The sequence below is a fragment of the Anabrus simplex genome, chromosome 10 (assembly GCF_040414725.1).
Source record: "Anabrus simplex isolate iqAnaSimp1 chromosome 10, ASM4041472v1, whole genome shotgun sequence".
Classification (NCBI taxonomy): Eukaryota; Metazoa; Arthropoda; class Insecta; order Orthoptera; family Tettigoniidae; genus Anabrus; species Anabrus simplex.
In genome coordinates this window covers 73,800,622-73,824,082 of record NC_090274.1, presented here as the reverse complement: position 1 = coordinate 73,824,082, position 23,461 = coordinate 73,800,622, and the positions used below count along the sequence as shown (strand labels likewise).

At 41.4% G+C, this 23,461-nt stretch overlaps 2 protein-coding genes across 2 annotated transcripts in view; one reads left to right on the top strand and one right to left on the bottom strand.

The window, feature by feature from the left end:
- Positions 1 to 2,711, top strand: part of LOC136882321 (zinc finger protein 570-like) — a 235,667-nt gene extending 232,956 nt beyond the window's left edge. Inside the window, exon 8 of the mRNA XM_068229551.1 lies at positions 602 to 2,711. Coding sequence (XP_068085652.1) covers positions 602 to 1,334 — 733 coding nt within the window. The 3' untranslated portion in view covers positions 1,335 to 2,711. The remainder of the gene's footprint in view (positions 1 to 601) is intronic.
- Positions 1 to 23,461, bottom strand: part of LOC136882431 (zinc finger protein) — a 358,684-nt gene that overhangs the window by 183,924 nt on the left and 151,299 nt on the right. The gene's annotated exons all lie outside the window — the stretch shown is intronic.

Here is a 23,461-nt window from a genome sequence, read left to right as displayed (position 1 = left end):
TGAAGTTCTAACGATTTAAGGTAAGATATATAATGCTAAATGAGGCCACAGAACTAGTTGCAAATAGAGGAATGTGGCAGTAGGTAGTAAATTCAAAAAATCTTGCAGTCTGACTGCTGAAAGTCTTCGCAGTCTATGCGACGTTGTATGCATGCGTGTGTCCATAATCGGTATACGAGTCTTCAACATTTTGCATGTTTCAAAGCTGTGTATCTAACTACAGAGGCTATTAACTCATTTCACCCCACTGGATTGTCAGTGCACAAGACTGCTATTAGACAAATACCAGTTTTCTGTTGATTTTCCATAACATTGAAAAGAGTGCACTTAACTCCAAATAGTTGGCATTGAACGATTTGAAACAAAAGATTCTTACTAGCTCCTCCTCCAGCATCATTAGCTGAATTCATGAACAGGGTACACTTTAGGAATCTTATTAAGCAGAAAGAACAATAGTCAACTCTCAATAAATAAATTAGCAATAACTAGTTACATTGTGTGATGTGAGAAATGCACGCTTTCTATTATCATTTTCTTGCTAGAATCTAAGCCTGTTTGTTCATTGTTCCTCAGAAATGGTAATAACTTTTGTGTATTCCAGTCTGGAGGATTTTGCACGATTGACCGAAGTTCCAGTGCTTTCATCCGATGATAGCCGTCAGGCATTCAACGAAGGAACTCGTATTAAATGCCAATCGCTATCTGCAACTGCAGAAGTGTCGGATCCTCCTTTCTTCTGCAGCAATACAGTATCCCAAGATCAAGATGTAATGTCAGAATTGTTAACTACCTCTCCAGCAATGCGCTTTGTATGCAAGTTGTGTAATGAATCTTTTTCGAAGAAGGAACTTATTCATGAACATTTGTCGATACATTTTAGACTGCACATATGTGAAGTGTGCAATAAAACTTTTGCTCGGATGAGCTATAAGAAAAGACATATGCTAACTCATAGTACAGAAAAACCATTCTTTTGTAATATATGCGATAAGAAATTCAAACGTGAACGATCTCTAAGGATTCATAAGGAAATGCATATCGGGGAAAAGCCATACTCTTGTAATGTATGCGGCAAGAAATTTTGTATTCGGAACGAGCTTTCAAATCATACCGCAACTCATTCCGTTGAAAAGCCATACATTTGCAGTGTGTGTAAAAGCGGTTTTGCACAGAAATATACCTTAAATAGACATATGGCTGTTCACTCTAAACAAAGGCAGTTTCCATGTAATGTATGCAGTAGGGTGTTTGAATTCAAGGCGACGCTTACTCGACACTTGTTAACTCACTCTAAAATAAAGGCCGCGTCCTTGTACTGTAATGCAATGCAGTAAAATGTAATATTCCAAGGTGCCTCCATTTTGAAACCAAACTTGGCACTCGCTTTCCAAGACGGGTGTTTGTGGTGTGTGCTTGATGTACTTTTGAACCATTTCCGAATTTTTTACTTCGAACAAATCATTTTCCGTGTGCCATACTCTATGAGGCACTGACATGTTGTTCCTTGTGTTTTTATTGTATTAGATTACGATTCGGGAAGTCTTTTTTGATGAGGACTGTATTCAGCTTAAAGTATGTAGAAAAGAATTCTTTATATCCAGCAACATATATAAAAAGCCATTTGAGGTCAAGCATATGATACTTCGAGAACACCTGCTTTATTTCATATGAACATCGTCCATTTTACCTTGCAATATTTTGTAATGAATGCTAAAATAATTTCCAACATCCAGCTCATTTCAACTGTCGCCTTGGAGCTGTCCTACAATGTATATGCCAAACATTGTGAAAGGCTGCTCCCAGTAAGTTCCTCAAAGCTCATAAAATTGTTGACTACCTTATTTGTGAAATAATGGCAGACTGAAAAACGGGCAATTATGAAGAAAGAATTAAGCTTTAATTTCGTGTTTATTTTCTCTTGGAAAACTACTGGGAGTGAATATGTGTGTCTGTTAGGTCATCAGCCCAGAGGCTGGTTGGATCCTCAAATAGCACCACCAAAGGCTATGCAGTTATAGGGAAACTGCAAATACCAATGGCAGAGCCCAAATGAAGCATACTAGGCAAGATGAGGAGTGAGGTAGTTTGCCATTGCTTTCCTCACTGGGCCAGAAGGTGCCACTGCACACGACTGATCCTATGAGCAACATCTTTCATAACACTCAGACACTACTTGTGCCCCAAATGTCATTACTCAGCACCACCCATACCCCAGCAGCTTCCACATTATCACAGCCATGCATGAGACTGGGACTTCGGTGGAAGCTACACTTTGCTCTGGCCTGTGACAAGAGACGGATTCAAAAATACTGCATCCATCAAGAAATGGCAACATGCGAGGGGAGTGGATATAAAAGACATTATTTTTCTCTTGTTTACTTTTGAATCATTTTACTTCAGCTTGCTAAACATATAAATATGTTATTTTCAACAAAGGTCAGTGTTCATGTGTTGCACTTGTGATTTCACAGATTGATTTTGTAGAGATTCATTGAATATTGGATTCAGAAGATTATTTTAGAATAAATTTGCATTATCATTCATTATATATTTTCAGGTAATATGCCCTGAAATAAACTGTTTGAAAATGTAAGTTAAAATATAAAAATTTAATTAAAAAATAAAAATACTCACAACCCGACAATTTAAGAAATTTACAAAATATTTTGTTCAAAATTTATTACAATGTTTCTCAGTATTTTTTGGGATATCCTTTTGATTTAATTACTGCCTCGAATCTCAGTGGCAATGAGTGTTCCAAACGTCAGAGATCATCTGGTTTGATCATGCTGAACTGTGAATTGACGATGACCTATAGCAATTCTTTATTGTTACCTGGATTCCATCATAAAACAAATTTTGCGGCATGACCACAAGTTCTCGATTTGTTTGTGGTCGGGACTGTTGTCAGTCCACGGATGCGCATTACAGTACAAACAATAACAAGGTCCTAATAATAATAAATGTAATAATAATTGTCTGTGAACCACGATTCTGGTGCTAAATCATGGCACACTGTCTTGATGAATGATGGACTGATGGTTGCTGCCTTGAAATAATTTATAGACAGAGTGCCGGTAAGCCTTCTTTTTGGTTGCTTTTAGTGTTAATGTTGAGATGTAAAATGTACCGACGCCCAATGCCATGTATTGCCATGCAGCCCCACAGCATGCCACTGATGGGATGTTCCATAGTAGCATTGGTGCACTCATGCAACAAGTCTCTGCCAACAGACAGACATTATTCTGTTGCTTTCAATGATGCTGATCTTGGGCTTGTCACAGTAAACGACTCTGGCATTGAATGTTTCTTCCCCTACATTTTGTTCTCTTTCCTGGAGTCCTCACTCACAAACACTTCTTGAAATTTTTTGCCTGAAACATTAACCTCTCTCCAAATCAAGATGGCTTTTATATATTTCGGGGTACACTGACAATCCTCCATAGAAGGACAGAATATTCTAGGACAGTCTTGATTAGTCAGTATTGGTTTTCTGCCAGTGCTTGGAGCAGTTTTTGTGGATGAAATAACTTCATACTGCTTGCAAACTTCCTCCCACCTGATACTTTAGCACCTCCATCCAATCCTTTTACTGTTTCTGCATAAGTATAATTGTCATAACAGTGTTATTTCTGTACTCCTATCCTTCAGTGACGAATCAGCATATTTTAGTACAAGAGAGATTGCATTGCCTTCCGTCTCATCTCGGTTCACTTTGAAGGAAAATATTTCAACAAAAATATTTTGCTGACTACTACTCTTACAACAATGATCAGAACACATTTCTTAGTTAGATCAAGCAATAATAATATGCATTCATCATTTGATTTATCAGAACAGAAAACATGTCAAAATTGCTTTGCAGCTGCAGAGGCATGTAAAATAGTGAAGTATTAAATCATTGTCATTTAAGATTATTTTATCCTTTTAAAGTGATAAATATTTAGTGTACATATTGGCATATAAACTTATTTGACTATCAGGCTTCATCCCTTCTGATATTAAAAGATGCATATCCTTATCAATTGAAGGAGGGCAGTAGTGTTATGTCTCACCTATTCTAAGTTTTGAGAAGCTGAAACAGTCTCTTTCCTTACACAGTTCTCTACAAGTATACCACAACAACTATCTCATATCTACCAGTTACATATGTCTACATTGTACCTAGGACTAACACTACAAACAATAACAAGATCCTAATAATAATAATAATAATAATAATAATTGACAGTAATGTACTAATTAAACATTCTGAATTCAGCAACAATAGAATAGTGTCATACAATAAATTCAAACTTTTATAGTCTTTTTTTATTGTTTGGTCGTTTTTCTACAAGTTTTAGGCCATTATTGTGTTTATATTTTGCATATATTATAAACTTATAACTCATTGAATACTTTGCCGTGGTAATAAATATGAACGAGAATTTATCAAAATGGTAAAAAAATGCAAATCTATATGCACACTACATTTTTCATGACTGCCATGTTTCCAGCATTATAAAAAATTTATATACATTCTATTCGTTGTAATTGGAAGAGAATGCCCAAAATTTTAGGTCATGTGATAATGGAGGAATTAAAAGCAAAAAATGGTGGTACAAGTTTAAAATGTACCCTTGTTGCTAATAGAGTTATGTCTGCCCTAAATTATAGAAATCAATATAACCACAGAAGAATTTTCTTCTGCAAGAGTTATTTTACGTGCCAGTAATCTATCAATACCCCCCGAGGACGGGGAACGTAGACGAAGAATACATCCACGGTATTTACTCCCTGTCGTAAGAGGCCAGTAAAAGGGGCGACCAAGTGATGAAGGCACTGGAACCATGAGGTTACTTGTATTGCTTGAAAACATGTGAGGAACACCATGATTCGATGTTACTTGCGATTAGAACCATTATGTGAGGAATACCATTGGTTTGGGCGTTGCCTATGATTAGTACAATCGTGTGCATTCCACCGAGGCGTGGAGCGGGCATCCGTGCGGGAGGACCTGCTGTGCGCCGTGCTGAATTGCGTTACCTATGAGTATTACCACTCTGTGAGGAGCACCATGGATCTGCGTTGCCTGTGAGTAGTACCACTATATGAGGAGCACGCTGCATCTGTGTTGCCTGAGTAGTACCACTATATGAGGAGCACCATGGATCTGCGTTGCCTGTGAGTAGTACCACTATATGAGGAGCACGCTGCATCTGTGTTGCCTGAGTAGTACCACTATATGAGGAGCACAATGGATCTGTGTTGCCTGTGAGTAGTACCACTATATGAGGAGCACAATGGATCTGTGTTACCTGTGAGTAGTACCACTATATGAGGAGCACAATGGATCTGCGTTACCTGTGAGTAGTACCACTATATGAGGAGCACAATGGATCTGTGTTACCTGTGAGTAGTACCACTATATGAGGAGCACCATGGATCTGCGTTGCCTGTGAGTAGTACCACTATATGAGGAGCACAATGGATCTGCGTTGCCTGTGAGTAGTACCACTATATGAGGAGCACAATGGATCTGCGTTGCCTGTGAGTAGTACCACTATATGAGGAGCACCATGGATCTGCGTTGCCTGTGAGTAGTACCACTATATGAGGAGCACCATGGATCTGTGTTACCTGTGAGTAGTACCACTATATGAGGAGCACGCTGCATCTGTGTTGCCTGAGTAGTACCACTATATGAGGAGCACCATGGATCTGTGTTACCTGTGAGTAGTACCACTATATGAGGAGCACAATGGATCTGCGTTACCTGTGAGTAGTACCACTATATGAGGAGCGCGCTGCATCTGTGTTACCTGTGAGTAGTACCACTATATGAGGAGCACCATGGATCTGTGTTACCTGTGAGTAGTACCACTATATGAGGAGCACAATGGATCTGTGTTACCTGTGAGTAGTACCACTATATGAGGAGCACCATGGATCTGTGTTACCTGTGAGTAGTACCACTATATGAGGAGCACAATGGATCTGTGTTACCTGTGAGTAGTACCACTATATGAGGAGCACGCTGCATCTGTGTTGCCTGAGTAGTACCACTATATGAGGAGCACCATGGATCTGCGTTGCCTGTGAGTAGTACCACTATATGAGGAGCACGCTGCATCTGTGTTGCCTGAGTAGTACCACTATATGAGGAGCACCATGGATCTGCGTTGCCTGTGAGTAGTACCACTATATGAGGAGCACGCTGCATCTGTGCTGCCTGTGAGTAGTACCACTATATGAGGAGCACCATGTATCTGTGTTACCTGTGAGTAGTACCACTATATGAGGAGCACCATGTATCTGTGTTACCTGTGAGTAGTACCACTATATGAGGAGCACGCTGCATCTGTGTTGCCTGAGTAGTACCACTATATGAGGAGCACAATGGATCTGTGTTGCCTGTGAGTAGTACCACTATATGAGGAGCACAATGGATCTGCGTTACCTGTGAGTAGTACCACTATATGAGGAGCACAATGGATCTGCGTTGCCTGTGAGTAGTACCACTATATGAGGAGCACCATGTATCTGTGTTACCTGTGAGTAGTACCACTATATGAGGAGCACCATGTATCTGTGTTACCTGTGAGTAGTACCACTATATGAGGAGCACCATGGATCTGTGTTACCTGTGAGTAGTACCACTATATGAGGAGCACCATGGATCTGCGTTGCCTGTGAGTAGTACCACTATATGAGGAGCACCATGGATCTGTGTTACCTGTGAGTAGTACCACTATATGAGGAGCACCATGGATCTACGTTACCTGTGAGTAGTACCACTATATGAGGAGCACCATGGATCTGCGTTGCCTGTGAGTAGTACCACTATATGAGGAGCACAATGGATCTGTGTTACCTGTGAGTAGTACCACTATATGAGGAGCACCATGTATCTGTGTTGCCTGAGTAGTACCACTATATGAGGAGCACAATGGATCTGTGTTACCTGTGAGTAGTACCACTATATGAGGAGCACGCTGCATCTGTGTTGCCTGAGTAGTACCACTATATGAGGAGCACCATGGATCTGTGTTACCTGTGAGTAGTACCACTATATGAGGAGCACCATGGATCTGCGTTGCCTGTGAGTAGTACCACTATATGAGGAGCACAATGGATCTGCGTTACCTGTGAGTAGTACCACTATATGAGGAGCACAATGGATCTGTGTTACCTGTGAGTAGTACCACTATATGAGGAGCACGCTGCATCTGTGTTGCCTGAGTAGTACCACTATATGAGGAGCACCATGGATCTGTGTTACCTGTGAGTAGTACCACTATATGAGGAGCACGCTGCATCTGTGTTGCCTGAGTAGTACCACTATATGAGGAGCACCATGGATCTACGTTACCTGTGAGTAGTACCACTATATGAGGAGCACCATGTATCTGTGTTACCTGTGAGTAGTACCACTATATGAGGAGCACGCTGCATCTGTGTTGCCTGAGTAGTACCACTATATGAGGAGCACCATGGATCTGTGTTGCCTGTGAGTAGTACCACTATATGAGGAGCACCATGGATCTGTGTTACCTGTGAGTAGTACCACTATATGAGGAGCACCATGGATCTGTGTTACCTGTGAGTAGTACCACTATATGAGGAGCACCATGGATCTGTGTTACCTGTGAGTAGTACCACTATATGAGGAGCACCATGGATCTGTGTTCCCTGTGAGTAGTACCACTATATGAGGAGCACCATGGATCTGTGTTGCCTGTGAGTAGTACCACTATATGAGGAGCACGCTGCATCTGTGTTACCTGTGAGTAGTACCACTATATGAGGAGCACCATGGACCTGCGTTGCCTGTGAGTAGTACCACTATATGAGGAGCACCATGGATCTGCGTTGCCTGTGAGTAGTACCACTATATGAGGAGCACCATGTATCTGTGTTACCTGTGAGTAGTACCACTATATGAGGAGCACCATGTATCTGTGTTACCTGTGAGTAGTACCACTATATGAGGAGCACAATGGATCTGTGTTACCTGTGAGTAGTACCACTATATGAGGAGCACCATGTATCTGTGTTACCTGTGAGTAGTACCACTATATGAGGAGCACCATGGATCTGTGTTACCTGTGAGTAGTACCACTATATGAGGAGCACGCTGCATCTGTGTTGCCTGAGTAGTACCACTATATGAGGAGCACCATGGACCTGCGTTGCCTGTGAGTAGTACCACTATATGAGGAGCACGCTGCATCTGTGTTGCCTGAGTAGTACCACTATATGAGGAGCACCATGTATCTGTGTTACCTGTGAGTAGTACCACTATATGAGGAGCACCATGGACCTGCGTTGCCTGTGAGTAGTACCACTATATGAGGAGCACCATGGATCTGTGTTACCTGTGAGTAGTACCACTATATGAGGAGCACCATGGATCTGTGTTGCCTGTGAGTAGTACCACTATATGAGGAGCACCATGGATCTGCGTTACCTGTGAGTAGTACCACTATATGAGGAGCACCATGGATCTGTGTTACCTGTGAGTAGTACCACTATATGAGGAGCACCATGGATCTGTGTTACCTGTGAGTAGTACCACTATATGAGGAGCACCATGGATCTGTGTTGCCTGTGAGTAGTACCACTATATGAGGAGCACCATGGACCTGCGTTACCTGTGAGTAGTACCACTATATGAGGAGCACCATGGATCTGTGTTACCTGTGAGTAGTACCACTATATGAGGAGCACAATGGATCTGTGTTACCTGTGAGTAGTACCACTATATGAGGAGCACGCTGCATCTGTGTTACCTGTGAGTAGTACCACTATATGAGGAGCACCATGGATCTGTGTTACCTGTGAGTAGTACCACTATATGAGGAGCACCATGGATCTGTGTTACCTGTGAGTAGTACCACTATATGAGGAGCACCATGGATCTGTGTTACCTGTGAGTAGTACCACTATATGAGGAGCACCATGGATCTGTGTTGCCTGTGAGTAGTACCACTATATGAGGAGCACCATGGATCTGTGTTACCTGTGAGTAGTACCACTATATGAGGAGCGCGCTGCATCTGTGTTACCTGTGAGTAGTACCACTATATGAGGAGCACCATGGATCTGTGTTGCCTGTGAGTAGTACCACTATATGAGGAGCACCATGGATCTGTGTTGCCTGTGAGTAGTACCACTATATGAGGAGCACCATGGACCTGCGTTGCCTGTGAGTAGTACCACTATATGAGGAGCACCATGTATCTGTGTTACGCGTGGGTCATGCCACTGTATGTGACATACGATGGGTCTACATTACCAGTGATTTATACCACCATGCGAGAAACACCATGAGTCTAAGTTAGCTTTGATTAGCACCACCATGCAAGGAACACCATGGTTCTGCTTTACCAGTGATTAGTGCAATTATGAGGGGCCAGTGATCTAAATTGTGTACCCCTGGGGACAACAAGCGCCGGCCCCGTGGTGTATGGGTAGCGTGCCTGTCTCTTACCCGGAGGTTCCGTGTTCGATTCCTGGGCAGGTCAGGGACATTTATCTGCGTCTGAGGGCTGGAACGAGGTCCATTCAGCCTACGTGTTTACAGTTGAGCAGCTATATGACGGTAAGATAGCAGCCCCGGTCTAGAAAACCAAGAATAACGGCCAAAAGGATCCGTCGTGCTGAACACACGACACCTCGTAATATGTAAGGCTTCGAGCTGACCAGCGGTCGCTTGGTAGGTCATGGTCCTTCGGGGCTATTGCGCCATGGGGTTTGGTTTTTGGTTTTGGTGGACAAGAGGCATCATCTCAGAATATGAAGCATTGTGAATTGGATCCAATGAGTGGTTTGAATTCATGGTCATCTTTTCATCATCATTCGTTTTAGATTTTAGTCAGTGGATATATTTTTCGGTTTTAATTGTCGTTTTATTTTGTTGCTGCTCGTACCATTAGGGGCGATGATCTAGCTGTTAGTCCCCCTTAAGCAACAACATTCATCATCATCAAATCTACACACACGAGGCTGAGCACCTTCAGGTACCTCCGGACTGAGCCAGAACGAATCTGCCAAGTTGGGGTCAGAAGGCCAACGCCTCAACCGTCTGAGCCACTCAGCCTGGCGCGGCGCTTTATCCTTCTAAAAATTTAGAAAAGCATGGATGCAACTACGGGCTTTGAAATTTGTGGCGTGAATAACAATTTCTTTGAATCTACGGATAGCGGTTTTTTTAGTGTCCACCGTTCTTTCGTTGACCTGAAAATATTATGAAAATAGTATAGACAACTCACACTGTCTATTATCAGAAATTCAGCATAGACTGGCACAGTAATAGCAGTGAAATCGTGCACCTACTCTTCATTAACTCATTAACTAGTTCCCTTCATTTTTGTCAGCCTGGATCACTGAGTAATGTCACTGACATCTTATAAATCACACACCACTGCACAACACTTGATTTGCTTGGATGCACTGGTACGGATACTCCGTATCACATACTGGTTTAATTGTCGTAGCCCTTAGTAAAGACTGAATTTCTACCGGACATAGTCATGAAGATTTACAATTTTAAAACTAATTAACCTTAGGTATTTCTTATCAATTACATTATAAGCTCAGTTCCATTTCAACCAACGAATATGTCCACACAAATCCGAATAACACAATAGTTACATTTATCGTAAAAGGTTTGTACGAGTACAAAATAGCACTCGGCGGCAAAATGAGAAGGTACAAGAGTGGATACGTCGGTAAGGATTACGTGTACTTCTCACAGAGTACCCTAGACAGGTTTTTGAATACAAGAAGTGGTCTGGCATGTGCTTCTACCATCCCTACTTGCCCAGCGGCTAGGGAAAGGCACAGCAATATGCGTTGACGTTCAATAACAAACAGGTTCAACAACCCTACACTCTGCTACTGTACTCTATAGTACCGCACAAGGGCAGTATGGCATTACCGGCGTTTCTTACTACGGCCGTTCCTAGAACAAATAAGGACCGGGCCAGTTGCCCTTGCGGTTAGGGACGCAGAGCTGTGAGTTCGCATCCGGGAGATAGTGGTTTCGAACCCCACTGTTGACAGCCCTGAAGATGGTTTTCCATGGTTTCCCATTTTCACGCCAGATAAATGCTGGGACTGTACCATAATTAAGGCCACGGTCGCTTCCTTCCAATTCCTAGGCCTTTCCTGTCCCATAGTCACCATGAGACCTATCTGTGTCAGTGCGACGTAAAGCAAATAGCAAAAAACACATTAGGTCCTGAAATATTCGGCTCATTTATAAGGGAACTAATAGGACAAGGTGACAAAACACATAACAGGTGTTCTGAGATGTATTTTTTTACCCACTAGCAAAATATCTGCATATATACCCCTAACACTCTGTATATGGAGTTGTAGAAGCTGCGAAAGAAGATCGGGTAACACAAGTTTATAAGGTGGCTGAGATGATACAGATCAGAATGAAGATAAAAATTAGTGAGATGGATGGTGATGAGGTATAGAGAGTGGGAAGAGTGAAAGGGAAATGTGCTAGGCCAATTACACTTGCGTTAATATCTACCATGCTGGCAGAAATTGTTCTAAATAACGCAGGTAGCCTAAAAGATGGGAAGATCTGGACGAAAGAGGATATAGGCAGTGAAGCGAGTAAAGATTTTAAACTATTGACAAGGCTTATGGGGAGAGCCAGGCAACAAGAGCTGAGGGCGTTCATTAGAGTCCAAAAGCTGATAGTGGGGAACGGCAGATGGTGAAGAGAATGGTCGGTTAAGAAGTTGCAGGAAATTGATAAAAACCTATCTTCAGACTGTTACGGAAATGGTAGCGGAAGGTGTAAGAAGAGACGAGAGGGTCCGGCTGGTTATGACAGGGCACAGGCTGAAGGTGATGGGAAGAGTAAAGACCAGTGTGAGGAAGGAAGAGCTAGCAGAGAATACCGGAAGGACGAGGAAGCGACTGATCAACGAGCGTCGACAGAAGAGGGCAGCAGAGCGACACCGGCAAGTGCTGTGTTGATTGGGGAGGAGAGAAGCTGAAGAGAGGTAATGTGCAGGGCTAGAATTTTAAGCCTAAAAGATCTGTCGGGGGGAAGCAAAGTGGAGGAGGAGAGGAGATGAAATAATTTACAAAGACGTTCAGAAAAGGAAGAGAGCAGTGAGGAAAGAGAAGAACTAGAAACCCTCAACTCAGTGCAGGCTAAAGAGGACTTTCCCACTACTGGTGAACAGTGGGAGTGGCAGGAGGGGGTGACCGTATGTGTTCCCGTGGAGGGGGATCTAGACTACCTGGGAGAGAATTGTCCTAGGTCGGGAATGATAGGGAAACACGTGCGGCCACACGCCCAGTAAGAAGCTTGTAGGTGGTGTTAACCTTTTATTGTATTTTGTGGTATGTGTTTCTGGTTTTTATTTGTATTTCTGTTTTCTCCGTATGGATCAATTAGTTTCATTACTGTAAAGATCTGGAGAAAATAAATTTTGTCATCTTATGCATTACTTAATTAAATATTTCACTGGTATTTACTACGTTTACGTATATTACATTACATTCCGAATCCTGCTCATAATTCAAATGTTCAAATTAACACACTAGGGCTCTGCATTCACGAGATGAATGGTTCGAACCACTCTCTCATTGTAGTGAGAATGGTATTCCATGCTTTTGCATTCTTATTATCACTTCCAACACCTATTCATAAGCCATAGTCAATTACACCGATTCCCTCACTACTCAATTTTATTTTCCATCACTCATTTCATCTTCATTAGCTCTCCAACTGAGCTTAGCATCTAAAAGGGCATCCTATAAAAACTTGGCATATAAATTTATCAGACCTCATTTCCGACGAAGTATCAGGAGACCGGGACTACATCGTTGAGGATTTTCAATCAAAACTGATTTAAAATATCTTAGTAATATCCAAAATATGTATGTAGGGTAAATTTAGATCAATGAACCTCTCATGAGGAAACTGCTTGACGATTTGAGTAGCGTTCGTGAAATTCGTTTTGGAAGAAAATAAATGAACATTCTCAATTTTGCACAACTTCTTAGATTGGTGTGAAGGACAATGTTTGTACAAATCAGCAGTGTTCGTGATTATCAATTAACTCTGGACACTTTTTTGAAATGTTCATTCATTTTAACCTCACGAAAACAAAGTCACTTTATTTGCAAATGAGGTGTCTACCTCGGTGGCACCTGAAGGGCCTTCATAGCTACCGTAACGGTCCCAGGGCCCTCGAAGTCCCCGCCGTACTTCACCCCTACAGGCAGTCCCCTACTTCGGCTGTCCATTGTCCATAGACCAGGGAATGGAATTAATTTATTCACAAATATTTTTTATTTAAAATAACCTGCACTGGTGGAATACCCTCTAGCATTGTATTTCTTTTCACTGTTGCTGTTTATTCTCTTCTTCAATATCTGTACAGATTTTGGAAAAGGATCAAACACTACCCCTGGTTAAACTATTCCGCTCTTTCACGCCCTTCCCAATGAATGAAAATTTACCCAAATCGTAAATGTACGTACGGTTTACTTTGACTTTATATAATGACTAATGATGGCGAGATTCTGGTCAACTTCCAGCAGAAGTTTACTGCGCGATCTGCTTGTTTATATTCAGGTTGATTTGACAGATTCATCAATAACACTTTCATCCCAAAAGTTTACGCCAAGTTATCTGATGCGTCCGTCATTTTTTGTGAAAAAATGTGTAATAAAACCGTCTGAAGTGGTAGTTTCAGTACTAACAAGACAACCATCGATTTGAGTACATTTACCGTACTGAATACGATCCCCATTTACATGTACTACTGAGTACTGTATTGAATACGGCAAGCAGGATGGGCGTAAAAATACGATAAAGAGATATACCGTTATTTCTATTTGAAAGTTACACACTTCATACTGGAAATAAGACTTTTTACTACATGAACACGCTCTACAGAGCTATTTTACTGACGCGTACAGTATACGAAAACATCAACATATTTTGGGGTGTCACAATTTCTGTATCATTTATAATTGAAAATAAAACATTATATAGTACGAAATTAAATCTTCGTCATCTATATTCGTGCTTCTATTGATATATGCTTTTATTAGCACAAATTGTCTGATTGCAATTCCGAATTCCTCGTTTTTAATGCAAGGGACAGCCTAGATTCTTTAATCGATACAACTCATCGCGACCTGATTGATTGTGATGTTTCTGTTGTCTTACAGTTTTGTGACATAAGTAAGTCCTATGGCTGGATGTCATCTTAAAATTCGCAAAGGGAAAATTGGTTTCATTTCGATCAAGAATGGATAACGTTGGTTAGTGCTTTCTGTACCTAATTTAATACAGGGAAATAATTAAGGGAAGAACGGTGTGAGCACGTTTCCTATCCTTCGGCATGCAAATGTCCATCTTCAAAGGAATATTTGGTGTGTGTTTAATTCACTTTTGGTCTACTATTTGACTGCGTAAGATTGAAATTGTGCTATGAAACAAATGGCGTCGTAAAATCACGCGTTGGGAGCCATGATGTCCAAATACCGTATAAACAATACAGGAAACTTATTAAAATGGGAGAAAATTCGCAAGCAGCGCTCGTAGCGGCGTGACCTGGAAACTCGCACCGATGTTAAATATCCGTGGAAATTCATATACGGAAGTGGATAAATAAATAAAGAAAACAAATAGAAAGAAAGTGTTTTAGAATCTTCACTTCAAAAACGCCGAACCAATTTTGGATAAATGAAAAAACTACTACTTAGTAGCTTATTATTTAACGACTGAAATTAGACGTATATTCAAGATATGAATGCATTGCTGATAAAGGGCTTCATTTTGCATCCATGCATTATTTTTTCGCTTTAGCATTCCTGCATGAACGTTTATAGTTAGATTTGTCTATTCCCTCATTTTTAAAAATTTTTATCGTCATATTAATCCACTTGTAAATAAACAGATGAGCACATTCCTGCCTTTTCCCCGTGGAAAGGGGCGGTAGCATTTTCTATTTCATTTCTTTGGAGGTTCTGTATTAGAACAGATCACGGCTTTAATCTGAGGAGAGGGATAAAAGAAATCTAAGCATGAAATTACTACCGATAGTTACATTTTGAGGAATATTTATGTACAATTAGTGTAGAAATATGACATCCTTCGCCGTATAGTCGGGGATTTGTTAAGTCGCTGACCTGGAAATTATCTGACCAGATCTTATAATTCTTATTTAAGCGTATATATCGCATCCAAGTCACTTCTCCGACATTTCAAAACAAATAATTCACACCTTCAAAAACACCGGTATTGAAGGTTAACTGCTGCGCTATATAATAAAATAAGCTACTGTCGCGCAGCTCGGGAGTTTAGAAAGTACTATAAAAATCTCTTTATCACGGGCAGTAGCGGCTATTAGTGGGGGTGAGGGGCAGTCCACCCACTTTGTGGAGAAAACATTACATTTGTATTCTATTTGTATTCCATTTTAGCCGACTGAAACTAGGAATTATAGGAAATATTAAAAAAAGAGAATGTACAAGCCCTGTAGTTTTATCGGCTATGGTTTTCTTTTCTTTTCTGGAATACTCCGGTCACATAATGCGGAATGATAAGTACAGAAACCTGCAGCTTGTTATACAAGGACGAATAGAAGGACGTAGGAGTAATGGTAGACGACGAACTCTAGTGTTGAAGAACCTCGTAGGCTGAAATGGGCTGGACACGATGTCTCTGTTCCGTGTCGCTGCACCCAAATTCAAGATCACCATGTTGACCGCCAACCTTCACTAGAAGATGGCACATTGAGAAGAAGAATTATTAACAACATTTTTAGTGGAAATACGCACAAAATGTCGGTCAACCTCTGCTGACCGATTTGTAGAGTGCCACAGCAAGTAGTGGAGACTTTGCAAGTGCTCTGAGGAAAGGTAGCAGGGTTTTCTTGCCAAGGTCGTGGACACTGGGGTATGGTTCAACCACTTGCCGCGCGCATTCTCCAGTCCGGCAGTCTCTTTAGTGTCTGTTGTTTTTTAGTGTGTAGGCAAATACTAAATGATTTTAATTGTATAATCATGGCGTACTTCTATTTAATAGTAATGCATGTGTAATAGTACCCCTTTGGTGAAAGTTTTATTGTATAGAATTGAATCAAACTCTCAAAAATCTGTTATTACCGCACTTAAGTTGGAAAACTGTCAAACTTTACCTCTCCGTCGAAATTTGTTCAGAGATCATAAAAACTTACCATTTTGTAGCCTTGTTTCCAACTTCAATACCTCACAAACCCGGGTACATTTTGTTGTCTATACAATTTTCCCCTCCCCCACTTCTAATTCCCGATCACTGCTACTGGTCACTGGAAGAATATATACGTAAACACAATATCAACTTATATTTCCTTGTCACGAAAGAAACGGAAGAAAGACCATGAATTCGTCTGGACTTCATAATTATTACACCCAAATACAGCTACAACAGTTACAACCCGTTAAGATTACAGCTGCTATCTCGGCATGTCCTAATCACGTGCACTAACTTAATTACGTGGAGCGCGGTACTACTTGCAAGTGAAGGCGACCCGCGGTGTTCCCCGCGTGATGGTACTAATCACAAGTAGTTCCATGGTTCTAATACAATCATCTCTAGGTCGCCCCCTTAAGACAGGCAGGGGATACCGTTGGTGTATTCATCGTCTGCGTCCCCCACTCACAGGGGGTTTTCAAGGCTTTGACAGAAGATTATTACAACCTAGCTTTATTTCAAATACAATTTGTTTATTGCAAAGCTGATAAAGTTAATTTGCGGGGATGTGTAGTGTGATTGTGGAATGCTGGAAGTAGAAGGTGAATTGATGTTAATATGTCCGTCGGACATGTTTGATTTTGGAAAGAAGTGCGAAGCTAGTGCGTTGAGCGCAGGTGCGTTGCTATCCTTACCCAATGGGTCGAACATTTGTATCATAATGAAAATCTGAACGCTGATTAGTGGAGAACATGTATCATAATGAAGCAAAAACTATAATGAGCCTCATTAAGATTCACCTTTCTGACATAAGTTATAAATTTTATATGTCGACATCGTCGATCATAAGAATTTTTATTTCAAGTTATAAATGATACAGAAATATTAACACCGCAAAATATGTTGATATGTTCATAAACTGCACGCGTTAGTAAAATAGCTTTGTAGAGCGTGTTCATGTAGTAACAATCTTATCTACAGTATAAAGTGTTTAATGTAACTTTCAAATAGAAATGACGGTATATCTCTGTATCATTTATTTACGCCCATCCTGCTTGCTGTATTCCATACAATACTCAGTAATACATGTAAATGGGGATCGTATTCAGTACGGTAAATGTACTCAAATCGATGGTTGTCTTGTAACTACTGAAACTACCACTTCAGACAGTTCTATCACACATTCCTTCACAAAAAATGACGAACGCATCAGATACCTTGGCGCAGACTTTTGGGATGAAATTGCCATTGATTAATCTGTCAAATTTAAGAGGACCTGACAGTTTTGCTAAGGATCGGTATTGTAACTGGTTGCTTCAGTCAGTTCACGATGGGTATGTTGACCCAGAAATTGTATTTTATAGTGATAAAGCATGGCTACACTTAAGTGGCTATGTAAATAGTCAGAACAATTGCTACTGGTGTGCAGAAAATCCCCATCTTACCTGTATGAACGATTTCATAGCCTTTCTGAACACCATGATAAAAACACCAGAGCGCTGAGGTCGACATTGCTCGCTATTCCTAAGCATAAATCCTCAACCTACAACAATTCCTTCACTGTTGTGGCCAGCCGTGAATGGAACTTCCTTCCGCAGGAGGTCAGAGGGATATCAAACCACGGAAGATTTAAAAGTATGTGTTCAAAATATCTCTATGAAACGAGCTCGTAGTGCGTCAGTCTTATTCTTCTTTTTCTTCTTCTTCTTCTTCTAATGGTCATTATTCATCATCATCTTCCTCTTCTCCCCATGTTCCTTCTTCTTCTTCCTCTTCTTATTATCATTATTGATTATTATTATTATTATTATTATTATTATTATTATTATTATTATTATTATTATTATTATTATTATTATTATTGAAATTGTAATTCGTTCTTTGTTGTATGTTGATTTCTTCGCAGGAAGCAAAATGTTAATTTATATTGTGTATTATAATAGTTATTTTTATGTACAGCAGGATATCATAGTACCGTAGTAATTTGTTTCATTCTCTTTTTTCATTTATTCAGTATGTTATATATTTTTATGTTAATTATGTATTTCACTGGTTAAGTGTAAGACAGGGACACATGTCCCTAACTTTGCCAGTTAAAATAAATCATGTCTATCTATCTATCTATCTATCTATCTATCTACCAGCTTCATATCCGTCCACTTCATGATGTGGAGATAGGAGTTTGGTGCGCAATAAGTGCTCGCAGAATTATAGGGCCTATATTTTTCCGTGAAACAATAAATGCTGATCGATATATAGACCTCATTCTCAGACCATCCTTTCAAGAACTGACGGAAGAAGAAAGGAGTAATGGTTACTTCATGCAAGATAATGCGACGGCACACACTGCTAATCGGTCTATGGAGGAAATACGGGAAGTTTTCGAAGATCGTATATCTCCTGATTTAAATCCCTGTGACTACCTGTGGGGGATGCTGAAGGGAAAAGTGTATGTGAACCACCCTCACAAAAGATGAGAACTACAAGAGAACATTACACAAGTTATTTCGAACATCACACGGGCTGAGATTCGCGGAGCGTCTGCAAACCCATTTACGAGGTGTCAGGCGTGTTGGACAGCTGAGGGAGAACATTTTGAACGTTAAATGTAATGCCACGGAGGTTTTAGACAATTAGTTTTACTAGAAATGGACTTCTATAAGTGTGGTACCTTCCCATCACCCACAAGGCCCCCTGTTCAGCATAGCACGTGAGGCCGCCTGGGCGACGTACTGGTCCTAATTCCTATTTGTATCCCCGACCAAATGTCTCACTGCCCTTGCTGAGTCTGAATAAAAACCAACGCTGGAGAGTTGATGGATTAAATAATAATAATAATAATAATAATAATAATAATAATAATAATAATAATAATAATAAATGTCCATTCAGTGAGCGCGTCTGAGCTTGTTCGTTGGCCTGATGGTTTTCGCCTTCTTATTCTCCCAAAATCTCTTCATGAATACACTGTGTTGCATCTTGCATTCAATGGAGCACTTCCTACCAGTTTTGTTTCTAAAATTCTCCATGAATTTGTGCTTGGCTGCTATTGTACTAAAAGCTCCACGATTTTCTATGATGTCGCCCGTGATGTTCATTTCTTGGAGGTCGGCCTTCTTATTATTATTATTATTATTATTATTATTATTATTATTATTATTATTATTATTATTATTAATAATTTATCAGTGTTTGTTACTAAATACTCTTACATCGCAGTGATAATCCAAGGAAAGGTTATGCGCCGAACAAATTACCCAGCTAAATAATGACATAAGAAGTGATAAGGATTGCAAGTATTAAAAAACATGACCTCAGATATGTGTTGCAGTTACCTTCTATGTCCCGTATATTAAAGGAAAACAGAGCACAAGAAAAACAAATTTCTTTATTAATTGCTAAATATGTATTCTAATATGGAGATTTAATAACAGTGCCGTTAATCACGCTATCCGTTCTCAAGTTACGCGCGGAAATAGTAACTGCTCGTGACGTAACTGCGCTATCGAGTCAACACAGTAAACATACAGGGCCGATTGCAGAAACTATGACTAGTTTTAAGCCTTACACAACGTCCAAATTGAGCACGATCTTTCATGGCATAAACAATGTTCAGCCGATGTTTAACTAGACATCGTTTAAAGTTTCAATTTTGGTTCGATAATGGAGATAGAAGTACTTTTCATGCAACTCTTTGCTTGTCGCAACCAATGAAATTCGTCAGTGCGCGCGCCGAACGTCACTCAGCTGTTTGTCTTCCTACATATTACTCAAAAGCATGATCATGACTTGCTCACAGATAAGAGTATCGCTTTCGGTGGAAATTAAATCTCATTATATTATCGACACTAAAGCGACACGCCACCGTAAGGGGAAGTGTAGCTTTGATTCTAGTGTTGTTACAGTGAGTGTAATCTACTTGTAAATACAGTAGACGGTAGCTTCGACGAAGGGAAGATGAAGCAACAGTAATATGTAACCGAGTGTGTTGTACAGGCCACATACATGTAGCTTGCATTCTGGAGATCGTAGGTTCGAAACGCGTCATCGGCAACCCAGAAGATAGTTTTCCGTATTTTCCTATTTTTCATCAGGCAAATACTAGGGCTGTTATTATGGCCACGACGCTTCTTCCCCAGTCTTCCTTAAACAATAATCACCACCATCACCACCACTTGCCTTTTCCTATATGATAGTTGCCGAAAACTTATACGATTATATACATAAAAACCACATACAACTTACTTTTCAGTTTTCTCTATTATGTGTGTTTACTTGGCAGTAAATATAAGTGAAACCTTCCTAGTTGATGTATGTGACAGCCCTCTGACGATTGGGACAAGTAATTCTGACATGTACACTGACTGACAGTGACAATGCAACACCAAGGAGGAGTGGTTCGAAAGGGATGAAAGTTGGGGAAAAACAGAGTCGGCACGGAAGAATAATTTATGTTTATTTCAAACCGATATGCAGGTTACACAATGCGCACGGCATCGACTCAGTAGGATGTAGGACCACCGCGAGCGGCGATGCACGCAGAAACACGTCGAGGTACAGAGTCAATAAGAGTGCGGATGGTGTCCTGAGGGATGGTTCTCCATTCTCTGTCAACCATTTGCCACAGTTGGTCGTCCGTACGAGGCTGGGGCAGAGTTTGCAAACGGCGTCCAATGAGATCCCACACGTGTTCGATTGGTGAGAGATCCGGAGAGTACGCTGGCCACGCAAGCATCTGTACACCTCGTAGAGCCTGTTGGGAGATGCGAGCAGTGTGTGGGCGGGCATTATCCTGCTGAAACAGAGCATTGGGCAGCCCCTGAAGGTACGGGAGTGCCACCGGCCGCAGCACATGCTGCACGTAGCGGTGGGCATTTAACGTGCCTTGAATACGCACTAGAGGTGACGTGGAATCATACGCAATAGCGCCCCAAACCATGATGCCGCGTTGTCTAGCGGTAGGGCGCTCCACAGTTACTGCCGGATTTGACCGTTCTCCACGCCGACGCCACACTCGTCTGCGGTGACTATCACTGACAGAACAGAAGCCTGACTCATCGGAGAACAAGACGTTCCGCCATTCCCTCATCCAAGTCGCTCTAGCCCGGCACCATGCCAGGCGTGCACGTCTATGCTGTGGAGTCAATGGTAGTCTTCTGAGCGGACGCCGGGAGTGCAGGCCTCCTTCAACCAATCGACGGGAAATTGTTCTGGTCGATATTGGAACAGCCAGGGTGTCTTGCACATGCTGAAGAATGGCGGTTGACGTGGCGTGCGGGGCTGCCACCGCTTGGCGGCGGATGCGCCGATCCTCGCGTGCTGACGTCACTCGGGCTGCGCCTGGACCCCTCGCACGTGCCACATGTCCCTGCGCCAACCATCTTCGCCACAGGCGCTGCACCGTGGACACTTCCCTATGGGTATCGGCTGCGATTTGACGAAGCGACCAACCTGCCCTTCTCAGCCCGATCACCATACCCCTCGTAAAGTCGTCTGTCTGCTGGAAATGCCTCCGTTGACGGCGGCCTGGCATTCTTAGCTATACACGTGTTCTGTGGCACACGACAACACGTTCTACAATGACTGTCGGCTGAGAAATCACGGTACGAAGTGGGCCATTCGCCAACGCCGTGTCCCATTTATCGTTCGCTACGTGCGCAGCACAGCGGCGCATTTCACATCATGAGCATACCTCAGTGACGTCAGTCTACCCTGCAATTGGCATAAAGTTCAGACCACTCCTTCTTGGTGTTGCATTTGCTCTGTCAGTCAGTGTATGTTGTCGAAGTGACTTGTAATTCCATGGAAATTACCCCATGTATATAATAAAATATATCGGTTGCCAAAATTGTATTCAAGTTGACAGTTACCGGACTGTACCTTTGTCAGTCTCAAGAAACAAGTCTCTTGAAAAGCGAAACCTTATTTTAAGATCTATCTCCTCGTACATGTTAAATAAATTGCTGCGATTTAGCAGCGGACGACCCGCAGACTAACCTTTCTTCCCGAAATCATCTCATCATGATAATACAAATTACATGTTTCATGGTACATAACCTCTGATTGTGATTCACTCCTCTCATTTGAGGTTAAACAGTGCTCTTCGGCAGTGTTTAAACATGACCGGTTGAACATCGGTTTTAGACAGTGTCTAAGTGATAAATAACGTCTCTGCAATGCGGCAGCCATTCTTAGGCATTGTTTAACCGTAGACATCGTCTATACACTGTTTCTCAAATCGGCCCACAGTAGCTCCCTTTTGGAGGGAAAAATGTTCCCTCTTGCAAAATTGTACCCAACTGCTGAACCTACGGTGCGACTTACTTCGATTTGGAAATCTATGGAAATGTATCTTTCCCTTTACACTTTCGGTTTCTACTTCTTGTGTTTTTACAGCCGTACACATTACAGGTAGACATATGATTTTTTCTTTTAATAAACAATGCTTCAAATAAACGGAAGATTGGCAGCGCGCGTATTCTTGCAATCAACTGGATGGAGCGGTTACCTCACTCAGCGCAGTGACGTCATAGCCACTCGTGTTTCCTTCGTATACAGGCCTGCGCAGCGGCGCTCAGCGAAATGAAAATACGGTATATAGTCGAGAACAGGAGAGGTAATTTGCCTTTTTTGATTTGATCTCCTTTAAGAAGATAAAATGCGCCAGTATTTGTTTGTAGTACGTAAAACAAGTAATATTAACAAATACTGAACTTAAAACGTAGACTCAGACTTAAGGATTTACAGTGTTAAGTACTCGTAGTACCGGTACCACAAATTTCACATTTGGGAGATCATGGGCCTGCAGCGTAATGGTTATCGCGGTCGTCTTGAAACTAAAAGACACGAGTTTCGAATCCAGTCGCTTTCAACTTGTTTTACTGTAAGAAAATATTATTTCAGTGAATTACTGGCATAGGACTGAACACCAGTCCAACCAATGTAATACATACGTATGATAATTCTTCACGCATAAAGTTGTAAAAGAAACTTTCTGAATCACCAAACACATTTTCCTTGCCAGGAACATCGGAGTTCACTTGATGTCAATAGCCTGTTAAGCATTTCTGTCCTCAGAGGTAAAACAGAACACTCAAAGTACAGCAAAAGCGAGATAGCAGCCTGAGGTGAGCTCCGGCCGTATCGAAGAATAAATGAAGAAGACAAACTGGGATACAAAACTTTCTTCTTAATATGTTTACCCTCCAGGGTTCGTTTTTACATTGAACTCAGTACGGGATTCCACCTCTGCCGCTT